The sequence below is a fragment of the Marmota monax genome, unplaced genomic scaffold (genome assembly GCF_021218885.2).
Source record: "Marmota monax isolate L192 unplaced genomic scaffold, Marmota_monax_Labrador192_F-V1.1 WCK01_AAM20220418_F8-fsc00019, whole genome shotgun sequence".
In the NCBI taxonomy this organism is placed as follows: Eukaryota; Metazoa; Chordata; class Mammalia; order Rodentia; family Sciuridae; genus Marmota; species Marmota monax.
In genome coordinates, this window is record NW_026695242.1 from 17,740,191 (window position 1) to 17,756,471 (window position 16,281).

The 16,281-nt window shown below is 36.3% G+C and overlaps 1 protein-coding gene and 1 non-coding gene across 37 annotated transcripts in view; both read left to right on the plus strand.

Annotated features, from left to right (window-relative positions):
* The window catches only part of Ank3 (ankyrin 3), a 639,364-nt gene extending 624,203 nt beyond the window's left edge, over nucleotides 1-15,161 (plus strand). For 26 of the 36 annotated variants that reach the window (XM_058577999.1, XM_058578003.1, XM_058578025.1 and 23 more), the window contains 2 exons: nucleotides 3,369-3,456; nucleotides 13,749-15,161. In XM_058577999.1, coding sequence (XP_058433982.1) covers nucleotides 3,369-3,437 — 69 coding nt within the window. In that variant the 3' untranslated portion in view covers nucleotides 3,438-3,456; nucleotides 13,749-15,161. Of the gene's footprint in view, nucleotides 1-1,626; nucleotides 1,711-1,841; nucleotides 1,899-3,368; nucleotides 3,457-13,748 lie in introns of all 36 variants that reach the window. The other 10 variants (XM_058578019.1, XM_058578023.1, XM_058578024.1 and 7 more) reach the window with 3 other exon arrangements.
* Nucleotides 985-1,062, plus strand: Trnav-aac (transfer RNA valine (anticodon AAC)). Its single transcript has one exon. It is a non-coding gene; the product is annotated as a tRNA-Val (tRNA).
* Nucleotides 15,162-16,281: the final 1,120 nt, after the last annotated feature.

Genomic DNA, 16,281 nt, shown 5'->3' on the forward strand with positions numbered 1-16,281 from the left:
GTGGGTTAGTCTGTGTGTCCTGTATTCTGTACCATTGGTCTGCCACTCTGTTTTGGTGCCAATAGCATGCTGTTTTTGTTACTATTGCTCTATAATATAGTTTAAGGTCTGGTATAGTGATGCCACCTACTTCACTCATCCTGCTAAGGATTGCTTTAGATATTCTGGTTCTTTTATTTTTCCAGATGAATTTCATGATTGCTTTTTCTATTTCTATGAGGAATGCCATTGAGATTTTGATTGGAATTGCATTAAATCTGTATAGTACTTTTGGTAGTATGGTCATTTTGATAATATTAATTCTGCCTATCCAAGAGCAAGGTAGATCTTTCCATCTTCTAAGGTCTTATTTGATTTCTTTCCTTAGGGTTCTGTAGTTTTCATTGTATAGATCTTTCACCTCTTTCATTGATTCCCAAGTATTTTTTTTTTTTGAGGCTATTGTAAATGGGATAGTTTTCCTAATTTCCCTCTCAGAGGATTTGTCATGGATATACAGAAATGCCTTTAATTTATGGGTGTCGATTTCATAACCTGCTACTTTGCTCAATTCATTTACTAGTTCTAGAAGTTTAAAAAAAAAAAAAAGAAGGTAATGTTATTATAGATACAGTCCAAGTGTTCTTCTCCATGCAGTTTTTCTTTTTATATAATCATAGCACTCATGAAGCAATATTAAGGAATTGTCTGAATCCATCAAACTGCTTATGAACAAGAGAACATGAGCCCAGCCTGGGATTTGAGAATTTATTCCATTTTAACTTACCAGAGGAAGAGCTTTAAGAATTTACCTCTTCTAAATCCAAACAGTTACTAACCAAAATCAGTACCAAAGGAATTTAATATAATTTTCCCCCTACTTTGGACAGTCAGTCATTGCATAAGACCCCTTCACTTCATAGTAGTATTTTTGAACTATGTCTTCATGAGACATATTTCCTCACTTATCTTAAGACCTGTGAAAAGCTCATTCTTAATTAGAACTTTGGGGACATAGCTCAGTGGTAGAGTGTTTGCCTAACAAGCATAAAGCCCTGGGTTCAATCCCCAGCACTGTCAAAAATAAAATAAATAAAAATAAGACTTTCTCTGTATCCTGAATTTTTTTCATAGTCTTTCACGAAATGTATATATACCCTTAATAAGTTAGTTTTTAAACTATTAAGGGTGATAAATATCATGCCCCAACTAAGGTACTCTCTTAAATTAGACAAAACTTAATCTACAAAATCTCTGTAGATATACATAACTAAAGAAGAAACATTGCACTCTGAGATGATCAAGTCAGAGCCGTAATCCACTAAAACTTTTCAATAAAGCCTTTTGGCGTTTCTGTGTGTGTGATTTCATTCTACAATTATATATTTCCAGATTCTTCCTTTTTGGCATTTTGTTGTTGTCTGTCCTATACATGCTTGAATAGATGTTTGAGGTTTAATGCTTAAAGGTTGTTGGCTGCAAAATAACCATCAGTGAAGCCAGTCTTTCCTCGTCATGTTTGTTGGAGTAGCAAGTAGAATTCGCTACTGCCTTTTCTCAAATTCCAGAGCATGTGTGTGGTTTTTGGAGTGGTGTGGAGATCTCTCCTTCTAGTATTGTTGCTAACCTGTATACCACATCCTTTAGGGAGAGGAAGCAAAAAACATTCCTGGTGAATCTGTCACAGAAGAACAATTCACTGATGAAGAAGGCAACCTCATCACCAGAAAAGTAATTAATCAATGAGTTTTAAGCTTCTCTTGGAATTTAAATTTTCTGCATTAAAAATCACATGATTTTCATACTATAGGATCACCTCTTAAAACAGAAAAATCTCTATTGTTCACTATTGCTTCCTGCAGATCACTCGGAAAGTAATAAGACGAATTATCCCACAAGAGAGAAAACAGGATGAAGTGGTAATACAGAGAGACTGCCAAGGAAAAAGTAGATGATAAAAGCTTTGTGCACTCCATAAAAAAGCTGCTAACGGACTGGCATCTGCAGTGTGGCAGCTTGAAGCATTTGCTGCTTTTGATATATGCATTTGACCAGGGTCAAATTAAAAGGCTTTTCTTCCTAACATTCCTTAATGTTATATATTTTTTACTATCTTCCTTCACAAACATGAGTTCATTTATTTGGTGACAGAATGTGCTAGTTTGAAAGAGAGGAAGATAATAAAACCTTTTGCCACCTACAAACCCCCCTTGGGAGTGGCCAAGCCCTAAACAGGACTGACCTTCAACTGAGTGCCTGCCTGGGAAATGGATGGAGTACACTCCAAAGGACAGGAGTTGAATAGCTGGGTGGCAAAAGCTCAGTTCACAATCCTGATATCAGATCCATACATTTTCCCTTTCCAAAATATTCTACGGGGAAATCTGAATTACATTTTTGCCTAAAGAGGTTCCCCTCTTTAGGTTTCCCTATTTCCAATGTGCCAGTTACAAAACCAGACTCAACACTGAGCAGTGCAGTTCACCCAATAAAGCCCCATCTCTCAAAGAAAAAATCTAGTTATTTATCATTTGTTTCCCACATTTTTACCCTTTCTTATTTATTTTTGTATTTTTAATTGTAGATTGACACAATACCTTTATTTTTTTTATATGGTGCTAAGGTTCAAACCCAGTGCCTCACGTATGCTAGGCAAGCGCTCTACCACTGAGCTACCACTCCATTCCTACCCTTTCTTATTTAGTAGATTATGTTTACATAAGAAAAAAGTGAAAATTTCTCAGGACTACATGAGAAAAAAAAATCAAAGGATATTTTCTGTTACATATAGGATGAAAACTAGTATTTGTACAAAAGCCTCACTCTCAAGAGAAATGTGTTCCTGGGGTTCAGTGAAGAAAGATCTTGTTTTGTGGAAAATCAATGCCGCCTTGGTCTAGGAACAAGGGGACTGTCTTGGTAATTCTACAGACCTCAGAAGAAGAACAGACCCTCAGATCTGTAGCATTTCCATGTTATTTAGTTCTTGATTAGTGCTTTACTGAGAAATTTCTTTCTCATTATATCATAACTTCAAGTTCAGCTGGCTTAAAAAATCACAAATTGTGATTTTTTTTTTTTAATTGGGGTTTGGTTGTCTTGTGAGCTTTAATGACAATTTCTTGTAGATTTTTTTTAAATGTATCACTAACCTGCTGAATTATTGTGAAGTACAGTTATCTCATATTTATCTTTATGGTGCTTTTGCTTGCTTCCATGATGCTAAGCTGTGTGGTTAAGCCAAAGAGATTGTATGTCTTTTTGGATTTGAAGTAACAAAGTGCTTTAAACAGTTTCATTTATCCTAATCCAGCTTCCAGGGACCAGAGTGGAAACTATAACTAAAACTCTTTCACCACAAAATCTTAACATGTACATTCCTTTTAAAGCAGGGAGAAGGTTATAAGGTGAAGATGAAGAAAGAAATACGGCATGTGGAAAAGAAGAGCCACTCCTAACAGTGAACGGTCAGTCAAGGTGTGAAGTGTGCTCCTATCCAAGACAGAGGGACTTGAATTCCTCTGAAGCTTCTAAATTTCCCTAAAAAAAGTGATTCAGATCTTCCCCTTCATCCTTTTCACTGAATTTCAACTTGGAAAAATCCAATGAGTTGTTCACTTTCTTTTTATGTTTTTGGAGGCATACACACACACACACACACACACACGCTTCACTCTAATTATAGTCCATAAATTCTCTCCTTGAAAATTAGGCAGGAATTTAAATATAAATGATGTCTGCAAAAGTAAATAGTAATTTTTGAGTCTTCTGTTCTCCAAGAGCAGAAGCTCACTATGAAATGCAGTAGGCATATATAATCTAACAGGAAGATTATTCAGCAACAGATAATTCTCACAAATGTACTCTTCAGAGTTGTATTAATTAGGCTTTCACAATTTTAGCATCTGAGGATATACTTTTGGTTGAAAGATAGTACCAAGTCAAAATAAGTCAAGTTCTTGTTTTATATTAAAAACAAAAAATATGTAGTTAATTAAATGGAACGCTGTTTTGAGTACTGGGGCTTAAATTCAAGGCCTCATGCTGGCTAGGCATGTTCTTTACCACTGAGCTATATCCCCAGTACTTTTTTGAGACAGGGTCTTGCAACGTTACCAAGGTTCTCACTAAATACCTAAGGTGGCCTTGAGCTTGTGATTCTCCTGCCTTAGCATCCCAAATCACTGGGATTATAGGCAGGTGACACTACACTCAGCTGTTTTAATTTTTTTAAAAAAATGTTAATAAGTGAACTTTCTTTAAATTTTCTAGACTTTACAACTGACATTACTTTACTTTAATATTGTTTTTCTGAATTTTTACATTGACCTGTTTCTTTCTACTTGGCTACAATTAGTAAGGCCATTTGGGGGCTGGGCATGGTTGCACACACAATCCCAGCTAGTGAGGAGGCTGAGGCAAGAGGAGTATAAGCTCAAGGTGAGCCTGGCAATTTAGTGAGATCCTGTCTCAAAATAAGAAGAGCTGGGGATGTAGCTTAGTAGTACAGCACTTGTCTGGCTCTGGGTTCAATCCCAGACCCTGAGTTCAATCCCCAATAGTGGGAAAAAAATTTAAAAGGGGCATTTAAGGTGAAAAAACAATTTTGAAAAGTTCCCTATAACTCTGAAAGGAAAGCAGAATCATGTCTTTAGGGCCATTCACTTTTATCTTCTAAGCCCCATGGACAGTTTTTACTTTCATGTATTTGCTGTTTTGTACCTACTGAAAATACTGGTATTTGGTGTGCTCAGGTAAGGAACTGAGAAATAATCTAGTTTTGGTATGCCTAAATTTATATGTGAGGATACTAAGACCCTCCTAAATTCTTAGTTCCCCCCCCTTCATATTTTATCATTTGTTTATTCACTCTTATTTCACCTCCTATGAGGTTTTCTACCCGAGCACAGAATTCACTGGTAAGCAACACTTAACATGGTAATAACCCTAACTGATCCATTTGGGAGATTTAATGGTAACCAAACTTAACTAATCAATCACATCAGTTTTGATGGCATTGAGGGAAAAAAAATGGCAGAAATAGGATGGAAACCCTAATTATCTGCTTTCAGTGCCCATATTCTCAATGTTTATTAGGGCCTTCACCTGGGTCTGAATGGTGACAGGGAAACTTTCCTTGAGAATGTCACGTGTGGGCTGTTTTAATGGATGAATAGGATTATTTGTCTCTTTAAGGATTCTGGTCTTCACTCTAAATCTAAAAGTCATAAGGCAAGGGTGGAATATAAACCCAATTTCTTTTCTTTATTACTCACTCCAGATGCAAGTTAGAAATGAACTGGAGGGCGCAATAATGGATGAGTGAGACATCTGTTGAGAGACTATTGCACATGCTAGCTTTTGGACATTACTGGCTTTTTATTTGATGAGAAGGATGATAAATAAAATTCAGGATGACATCAGTGTAGCAATGTCTAATAAGAACCCATCTATCATGCAAGTTCTATTATTGAACTGGTAAAAGACTAATTTGTGGGCTGGGGATGTGGCTCAAGCGGTAGCGCGCTCGCCTGGCATGCGTGTGGCCCAGGTTCGATCCTCAGCACCACATACAAAGATGTTGTGTCCACGGAGAATTAAAAAATAAATGTTAAAAAAATTCTCTGTCTCCCCCACTCTCTTAAAAAAAAAAAAAAAATCAGATTGAAAGAAAATCCAGGTGAATTTAAAAAAAAAAAAAAAAAAAGACTAATTTGTGTAACAGATTTCTAAAATACTGAGTTTGGTATCTTGAATCAAACAACTCTAAGTGCTAAATGAAATATAAGAAGGTTCAGTCCATTTCAGTACAACCCTGAGAGTTTAGCAACTTGTTCAGTCATATACACAGATTCCAAGTGGGAAAGAACCAGAAAGATCACTAATATCAACTGAGCCATTTTTCTACAGTGACATATACCTAGGATTTGTGAATAAATAATGCCAAAAGAATATATTGATGGTACTAAGCTTTTTAAATTAAAATTAAATTTAAATTTCTACATTAACATGTTAATATAGAAACTACTTGGTTACTGAATATACAAGCAATTTTATGATTATAAATAATCACTATGTAAAGAGGTTGTCAGAGTTGGGCATGGTGGTGCATGCAATCCTAGCTACTCACGAGACTAAGAGAGGAGGATCTCAAATTTGAGGTCAGCCTCAGCATCTTGGCAAGACCCTCAGCAACTAAGAAAAACCTATCTCAAAATAAAATTTTAAAATGAGAGCTGGGTATAGCTCAGTCGTAGAGTATTTGCCTAGTATGTGTGAGGCCCTGGGTTTGATCTCCAGTATTGCAAAGTTGTCATGTTCACTTGCCTTCAAGAAACAGATATTCCAATAGATTATTCATATGAATGTGAAAATAATTTCAATAGAAAGCAAACAACATGTCAGATGGAATGAACAGTCATGTGGCAGATGGCCTAATTCTACTTTCCAGGGTGATTTTTACCTTCCATTACGTGAACTTAGGAATTGAGTTCCAGAATATTGCCTGGAATTCCTGGACATTGAATGTAATACTCTGGAAAAAAAATCAATTTGCAAATATATTTAAGTCTTTACAGTCCTGCTGGCTGTTTTTTTATTTTAAAAGGAAAGCAAAGCAAGTGGAATGCTGCCCAGTTTCACTGAATCTCTGACAGAATCTCAGAAATTTTTATTTCACATTCTAGAGCCAGTTGACTTCTCAGCTATCTAAACCCCACACCTGCTTTTCTTTAATATGGAGTCACAGCCATCCTGGTTTGTTTGTTGTTGTTGGTACTGGAGGTTGAACTCAGGGGCACTTAACCTCTAAGCCCTATCCCCAGCCCTATTTTGCATTTTATTTAGAGACAGGGTCTCACTGAGTTGCTTAGCACCTCACCATTGCTGAGGCTGGCTTTGATCCTCCTGTCTCAACCTCTGGAGTAGCTGGGATTATAGGCATCTGCCACCGTGCCCAGCTCATCCTGTTTTTAATGGCAAAGATTTCTTTATAGTGTAAGTTTATTTATAGATTACAAGGTAATATTTTTGTGTAATCCTTCAAATAAATGTTTAGGCAGGCCAGGCCAATTGTGCTTGCAACCCTTTACAGATGAGAATAATAAAGCTCAGAAGTCAGGTGATATGTTTACTGTCATACAGCTTAGGACTGGTAGAGACAGGACTTGAATGCAAGATTATTGATACTCAATCCATTACTCTATCATACTGAGCTTCTAAAAATGTTTATGCATCGAAGTGATTTCCTGTTAAATGACTATTGTATGGCAGGCACTAGGAAAAATCTTTACATACATTACCTCATATAATTACTTTTTAAAAAATGCCATTGGGTTGTTTTTTGAAATAAAAAAAAAATTTGGAAAAGTTAAATGACTTACCCAAGATCCCACCACTAAGAATGAACTCATCTAAAACCCAAGTTCTTAAATAGTACTCACATTCATTAATAGAGATTTAAATACAAAATTGAAGTCAAATACATGTACAAAGGAGCTTACAGTAAATTTTTTCATACTCTACACAAGGAAAATACTCTTTTTTGTCCTTTTTTTTTTTTTAAAAAAAAGCATGGTTTCATTTTTAATGTATCCATAATCTCCAGATTTTTACTTCAGATAATATTAAAGGGCCGATTAGTGAGGTTGGGGCAAGGGAACATCCTCAGATCAAAGCCATGACAAAGACTTACATTGACAAATAGCTACATTCCATACCCCCTTTGATAAAATTCTGAGGCTCTCACTCAACATATGGAAGCCAAGAGAATCTCAGCTTGATAGTGCAGTCCCTCATCTGAGGTCAAAAAGTTGACTAATTTAATTCATTCCTTCAAAGACCATCTACCTGGCTCAGAGTAGAAGAGCTAGATATACAACAGTTATAAAACCTCTATGGTCCCTGCCTTTCTAGATTTCCTAGTCCACAACTGTGAAAGAGATGGGACAAATAATTAAGCTCCCAAATTATAAAGTTCAAGATCCAATGAAAAAAATGTATACACAGATTTGGGAGTTAGGAAAATCTCTCTGAAGTCATGACATTTAAGAACTCCTCAGTGATGGCAACTAGGAAAAGAATGATGAGAATTACAAAGGATACAGCATGTAGGGGGCACTAAGGTTTAAAAAAAAAAAAAAAAAAAGTATGCCACATTTGAGGAAATCATTGTACCAGAACCTTGAGAGATAGGGTGAGGCAGACACAAGATAAATTTTGAAATGCAGAATCCCTTAGAGCCCTGTAGGTTAAAGGAAATGATGACACTCCATTCTAAGATCAATCTAAGTGAGATCCTGACTTATTTTTTTTCTTTTTTCTTTTCTTTTTTTTTAAAGAGCATACTGTGTTAGAGAATGGATAAGAGAATAAAATTAAGGTGACCTGTTAGGAAGTTATTGCTATAGCTTGGTTAAGCTATAATGTGGACTTGGGCTAGATTTGAGCAATAGTTTCAGGAAGATCTATAGAACTTGTAGATTAACTCTGGGGTAGGGTTAATTCTAGAAGAACTCCCAGGTTTGTGGTATAAGCAACTGGATGATACAGAAAGCAGAAGTGGAAGAGAAATGGATTTTTTAAAATTTTTAGTTGTACTGGAACTCAATATCTTTATTTTATTTATTTATTTATGTGTGGTGCTGAGGATCGAACCCAAGGCCTCACACGTGCTAGGAGAGCTCTCTACCACTGAGCCACAACCCCAGCCCCGAGAAATGGATTTTAAGAAGAGCATTAGGCATACAGGCTTGAACTCATTTGAGTTTGAAGTGACCATATCCAAGTATTTAGATAAGTCTAGAGCTTTAGGGAAAAGATGGGACTCAACATATAATTTTGGATTCTGAAGAAATGGGTTTTGAACACTAAAGAACAGATATGGTTACCTATAGAAAAAGCTGAAGTGAGCAGAAAAGGAGCTAAGGAGCAAGTCCTAAGGGACATTTTTCAGGGAAGTTTAAAAGGTCATAGAGGAAGTTAGTGGGGAAAAAAAAAAGAATTTGAACTCAAGGCCCACAGTTGAAAGAGGGCCTGAACTGGAATAAGACAATGGAAATGAGAAGGCAGATTTGAGGAATATTTTAGCTAACAATCAGATTAATTCTACATAGCGAGTGAAGGTGATGACATCAGGGTTTCTAGCTTACATGTAATTATTAACAAAAAGATTGACCCTAAGACCACAAAAACAAATTTAGGATTAAGGAAGCCCAGGTGAGGAACTAGCCTTTATAAATGCCGCATTTTGGTACCCTCATTATTTGTTAATGATTTCAAACAAGTCTGTCTGAGCTAGAGATCTTAATGTGGCCACCTTTGGTTAGGTGTTAGAAATAAAGTGGCCTGAGTGGATGGAACTACCAAGTAGTTTACTAGTTATGTGTGCTTGGGCAAGTTACTTCTGTGTCTTAATTTCTTTACCTCTATTCATCCAAGTTGAGTAGACAAGAGGCTTGAAATTAAGCTCTAATGAATAGCAATAACCCTCTTCCCAAAAGAAGGATAAATAGTAACTTATCTCAGAATTGGTTTTAAAACTAAATTGAGTTAATACATGTAAATTAATAATAGTAGCTGCTAAGGCCACAGTAAGCATGAGCTATTCTTATTAGTATGAAGTAATAAGAAAACCAAGAAGAGAACCTTGGATGGCCTGAGTGATGGAGGCTGGGGGACTGAGCAGTAGCCTGGGACACTATTATAAAACATGGGAGAAGTCAGAACAGCAGTATTACTGAAATCCTTATGAGATGGATGAGGATTTACTTTCAACTGTTTATTTTCAATTATTCCTTACACTGTTTCTCATAGTAACACTGGGAAATTATTAAAAAGGGATGAGAATATTTGTTTTACTAATGAATGAATGAGAGAAAATCCCTGAGATTGCAATTAATGGTAGGTCTGGATTTTAACCCCCATCTCCAGAATCTGCCTCCAAGAAGGCAAAGCCACAATCTGAATTGCTTCACTCCAAATTCAGAATCCTGCCCTTTCCTCCAGCTTATTTTCCCAGAATTCATTTGCAATAGATTTTTTTTTAATAAGAAAAATAAAAACATAACTCATTAACCAAAGGCCTTGGCTTCAGGGTGGTAAAAGCAAGGTCCTAGAGTTAAGTAGCCTGACTGCCAATTCTGACTCTGCCACTTGCTGTAGTTCCTGGAGCTTCTTGTTAACCTCTGTGTCTCTATTTTCTTATCTGTACAATGGAGAAAATAATAATCCCTTTTGGTTATTAGGATTAAATGAGTTAACCTCTTTGGAACAATACCTGGCACACAATAAACATAAAAATTTTAGGCCAATATTTGTCCAGTATTTTCCTTTATTCCTGCTGGCCCCTGCAACTTCAGGTATTTTTTTAACCACAAGTCACTAGAAAAGAACAAACTCAAAAATGCCCCATCTATTGGTATTAGTTGAATAAAAAAATCTGCATGAATTGGAAATTACTTTAAAACTAAACTGTAGTTTATTATAATTGTAGTTAGAATTATTGTTTAGAAAAAATATTCTTGCCCATATGACTAGAGACAGGAGAAGGGAAGGAAGAGGCAGCTGGACAAGGGGAGAAAGGAAGAACTAGAGCAAAGAAATCTGTCCTCTGTGGGCTGTGAGGAAGATATATCAGAAGGGCTTTCCTCAAGCTATGACAATTCTCACACTAAATGAGAGGTGACAAAAGATAGATCACAAGGGTCTGTCCTTCCATAGAGAGAGCATTTGAAACAAACTTGAAGCATAAAGAAAGATCTGATGATTAGAAAAGGTGGGGATGCAGGTGAATACAAATTGTGAGCTAAAAAAAAAGTTTGAAAACAATGAAGTTGATACTGGGCATGTAGTTACGATGAAATGCAGAATATCTGGGCTTAGCCTTGACCTATGAGATAAAGTCTACATTTGAAGATCACCACAGGTGATTTATCTGCATATTAAATTTTGAGAAGCACTTCTCCAGGGCACATCACTAGCTCTCAAATTTAGTAGAACATTGGAATCACTTGAAGAATTTTAAAATAATTGTGTACTGGGCCTAATCATAAGAAATTCTGGATAAGCCCATATGGAATGTGGACTAGACATTAGGATTTAAATTTTCCCAGATAATTCTTTTGTTCAATCAGTTTTTAAAACCACTAGAAATTATGAAACAAGACAGTGTGAATTAGTGAGCATTTTAAAAAACTGTATGGGGATAGGCTTCAGATCCTGCTAAAGATATAGCACTTCTTTAGGCTAGGTGTTGGGAACTAAAAACTGCCTATAAAGGAAGGTTTGGTTCCTTTATACACATGACTTGAAGATGTGAAGTATAATATTTGAGAATTATCAGTTACCATGAAGAAACATTTACTTGCTGTTTTTTCTATATTTTAAAATGTTTCTTAGAAAAAAATCACTGTGAAATTACATGAATGATTGGTTTTCTGAGTTAGTTTCTCCTGCCTTTGGAGGTAAAAGGCATACCAAACCCACAAAAGAATTCCTAAATCAAACCTGTCTATCTCATATCCATTATCTAAACCCAGCAAGGGGAGATGATTCAGAATCCTGTTTCTGAAATGCCATTGATGACTCCTGCCTTCACACTGTCCCTTCAGTTGGTGTTTTTAATCACAGTTTATACAAAGTGTCTATTTATAAAAAAGTCACTTATCCGAGGTTCTAATCTTTTTGTACAACACTGAACTTGGTAAAAGATTTTTGTCCAATTCCACATCTCAATACCCTGTGTGGTTGGGACCCACAAACTAATTGCATGATTGAGAACAAGAGATTTTTAAGGGTAACTTCAACTTTTTTAACTATCACCCAGAACATACTAAATTTAAATGGACATAAGAGGTTTTTTAAAGTCTTAGAAACTATTTCTAGAAAAATAAAGTTTGCTCATACTGATGTAGAAGAGAAAGACCTTAATATGAAATTAATCTGGAAAGTTGGATTAATTTATTAGAAGAAATGAAGAAAACAAGAAAGTTCTCAAGTTAGAGAGATCTTACATCTATATAAATTTACTAAAAATTATCAAACTATTTATAATAGATGAAGTACAATTTATAAATTATGTACCAATTAAGGTATAAAATGTGGGGGGAAGTTTAACTAGAGAAAACTGCTGACAACTCTCCATTATAATGAAATGGAGAGAGCCCTGTGGTAGTAACATCATCGGTTCATCTAAGAAGCCTGGTGCCTGGAAGATTAGGACTAAGTGGTAGAAACAGAGGTGCGAAAATCTTTATCTTCTTACTTGGATTTGCCCACTCTCTGTAATGTGATCTATCGAAATGAGTCACTTTCCTTCTCTAGAACTTCTGCAGAGTCATGGGAGAGGGGGAGGTGTTGAAATCACCCAAGAAGGAATGATACTTTGGTATTCTTGGCTCCAAGCAGTAGTGACCTGGGGCATGGAGGTCAGTAGCACTTTTAAAACAAGAAAAGGAAGTCCAGACCCACAGTGGGAAGATGAGGAAGTACTGTTCTAATGTATTTACATATGTGTCCTAGGTGATCCATCTAAAGAGAAACTTGTCTAGGGTAAGTCAACAACCTCAAAGTGGCTGGTAATACTCTCAGGCCCCCAAGAGAAGCGAAATTCTAAAGGTTCTTCTGAATCTGTGAAGAATAGTTTGTTGTGTATATGGGAGTGAACAGGGTTATTCTTAAAATTGTTCTTACTCAGGATTTCTGTAGAGGCAGTCTTGTTCTCAGGCAAGTCTTCAAGTTTTTCAGTTATTTTTCACTGAGCCAGGAAAAATGGCTATATATGGGAAGAACTTTGTTTCATGGAAAAAGATTCATACAAATAACAGTACTGCACCAAAGTATGGGAACCTCCTCGCTGGGCACAATGGTGCATGCTTTTAATTCTAGGTACTGAGGAAGCTGAGGCAGGAGGATTTTAAGTCCAAGGCCAACCTGGGCAACTTAGCAGGACCTTGTCTTAAAATAAAAAATGGGCTGGGATGTAGCTCAGTGCTTTCCTAGCCCATGTGAAGCCCTGGATTCAATCCTTGGTACAGGGACGGGGAAGTGAAAACCTCTGCCAAGAATGTTGATTTATTTTGACACATTAAGACCGGCCATAAAACATTGATGCTTTATGCAGGAATTCCAGTAAGACAAGACATTCTCAGTGGAGTCTCCACATAAAGTGCAAATGAAATTATCCCATCATAACTAATGCAGGCAAAGATGGGAACTGTATTCTTTGCAATGGTAGAAATTAGTCTTTAATTTCCATGTGGAAAAGCAAAACAATTTCATATGAACTAATGAAATTGTTTCCCCTTTTTGAAAGATTAGTTGGATTTTAGGGGCTGAGGAATATATAAATCTACAAAAATGATGGAGATACTCCATATGCCTATCTCTTGGTGCCCAGACCTCATACGTTTTGATGTTTATGGAGACATCAATGATCACCTCTCATCCACATCATTTTGGCTTTTGACTAAGTAACCTGAGCTTCAGAGTCAGAACAAGGAGAGGGTCTTTCCAACACATTCTTAAAAATCACAACTACATAAGTAATTTTCTATGAAGATCAGGGGGCAAGGTTATTGCCTTCCAAGAGCTTTCTGGAACATCCTGCGGCCTTATCCTTTGAGGCATTTAGCAGGTAGCGTAACCACCCCTTTAGAAAAGAATGGGCCCTGGTTCTCTAACGTTTTCTACTGAATAGTAAGGAAGGCAAGTTTTGTTTGTTTTTAAAGAAAGCTAAACTCGCTAACTAATATCTGTCTCTTTCTCCACAGGATCATGTGTTTTTACTGCCAGGTAAAGAAATTCATGGAAGAAATATCGGAAGTAAAAAATTTACGGAGAAGGGTGTGTGTGTTTGCTGCTTCCACACATTAATGGCATGATTTTTTTATGCAAAAAGAAAACCAGAAAAAGAAAACAACTCATTTTAATTTAGCATGAGCCAATTTACAGAGCATGGAAATTCACTTTCATTTCCGGGATTGGCGCGTGTGCAATTAGCAATGCAGTGTATACAAGAAGCCATGCTGTTAACAGTTTATCTCAAGTAATTTGGTGTCATTTACAAAAGGAAGAAATTCCTGCCGCCAGAAGAGACAGAAGGAGATGTAATGATCAAATCAAGTAGAAACACTAAAATTACTAAATCCACAACAGCTCGCCTTATTTTTCTTGGACCCAAACTGTCAGGGTATAAACACTATTTGTTTCTTTTTTAAAACATCAATAGTTTTGCTGTAAATAATAACACTGTAAAAATTCTAACAGACAGATAGAATAAATGTTGATAAGGCACTGCCTCTTAGAACACAAACAGAATATTGCAAATGCATTTAAATAATAAGAGTCTCAAGTGACTTCACCCTAGAAGAGGAGGGAGGGATTCTGGGTGGGGGGGACTCTTCACCAACTCTTGTATATTAGCAATTATAATGTTTGTATATGCAAAACTGCTAGCTTGATTTTAAAAAGAAAAGCAAATCTTTAAAATCTGCTGCAAATTTAAATAATTCCCAAAATGAGGAATTCTGTAGTTCTGTGAAAAAATTTTTCTTCAGAATACTAATATTTTGGTGCATGTGTATCACCTTATTTTGATTAAATCTTTTCCAATTTTGCAAACACTACAGTATACTGCAACACAGAAGATTTTATCTGTAAACACAAAGCCCTTCATCTAATATTTGTTGCTATTGCCAATTTTTCAATGAAATGACCTAAAAATAGAAAAAAAAAAAACTATGCAGTAGTTGCTTTAGGGGGTGGGGGGATGCTGTTAGTGCTTAAAAGGGGGAAATGCTTGCCGCTATAGAGGTGGATGGTGCTCATAAGAGGCCCCAGCTGGGGGGATTTAAAATGGACTGAACAGAAATCCTTAGCTAGTAGAATGGCAGCACGCTATAAAATTATTCCTGTATCGTGTACCAGCCATGAAATGTAGACAACTTTCAGTAAGCCAATCATTTGTAACCATTCTAGCAGTGTCATATTAGGTTAATAAGGCTGCTGTGTTTGAAAGGGCATTTTTATTTGGGTTTTGGTGAAATTCTTTAATTTGTTGATGATTCACATAAAATCAGCATTCACTGACACATAACTTTAATGACATATGTATGAAAAACCAGACACTGGATGACCTAGTCAATTATTTAAAGAAAATAAATTGTGTTAAAACTCTTCACCTATCTGTGCTCTACAGTGTTCTTGTGTTCTCTGGCAAAAAGTAGTTATCTAAACCCTTGTCAACTGAATCCTGGCCACACCAATATACCTGTCCTATTTGCAGCTCTGTGGTCTTTAAAGAGATGGTCTCCAATATTCAATTCTGCTCTGCAGACTTCCAGCTTATCTAAATACTGTGCATTTTGTGAAGGAACTAAGAATTAAAGATTAAATGACAAGTAATCTATTTGGGCTGCCTCCCAAAAGTGAGAAATTGGGTCAACTACAGATAACATGTCACAAAGTTTTAAACTGGCACATACAACCAGGAACCACCCTACCTACAGTGGCTTTTAGCCCACAAAGCAATTATTTTGTTTTTTAGTTAACATTTGTTGCCAGTTCTTCTAAGTTGGGAAGTTTCTCCTAATAACCCAAGTACCTAACTTCTCTTGAAAAGCAAGATTTAGCAAGAATATTCAGAAGACCACTTATTGGGTCAAGTTGTCCCGACCCTCTCCAACCAGGTGTGTGGTATAAAGGTACTACATTCCCAAACCTAGCCTCACTTATTACATTTGTGGGTCCTAACTAACCTGAACATTGCTGGAGTTTTCAACCCATTCATTCCATGATTCTAAATTCTACAGGACCACGGGCCAGAGGCTGTTTTTAACTTACTCTAGCCCAGAGCCTGGCATGTAGTATTCGTGTTAACAGTAACCAATCATCAGTAAATTAGTGCTCACTATATGCCCTTTTCCATTCTAATTAAGTACATTCCAGTTATTAGCCCTCAGAATCATTTTATGAATTAGGTACTGTTTTTGATAATAGTAGTCCTCATAAGTGAAATGAGTACTTAGAGCCATTCAGCAATATCATATGTTGCCTGTCAAAGATGATCACCAAATGGAATGAATTCTTCCCAAAATGGATTCAATATCAACATAGAAGCATAGAGAAACTATTTTGTATTAAGAATGGAGCTAGACTACATTTGCATGGTGTTCCAAATAAACAAAACATGTCCTACCCTTCTGCCAAATCATCTTAGGATAGGCAAACTGACATCCCTGAAAGGTTAAAAACAAAACAACTTGTACCAAAACCTCTGCAAAACCTGGGTCCAAATACAGGTGT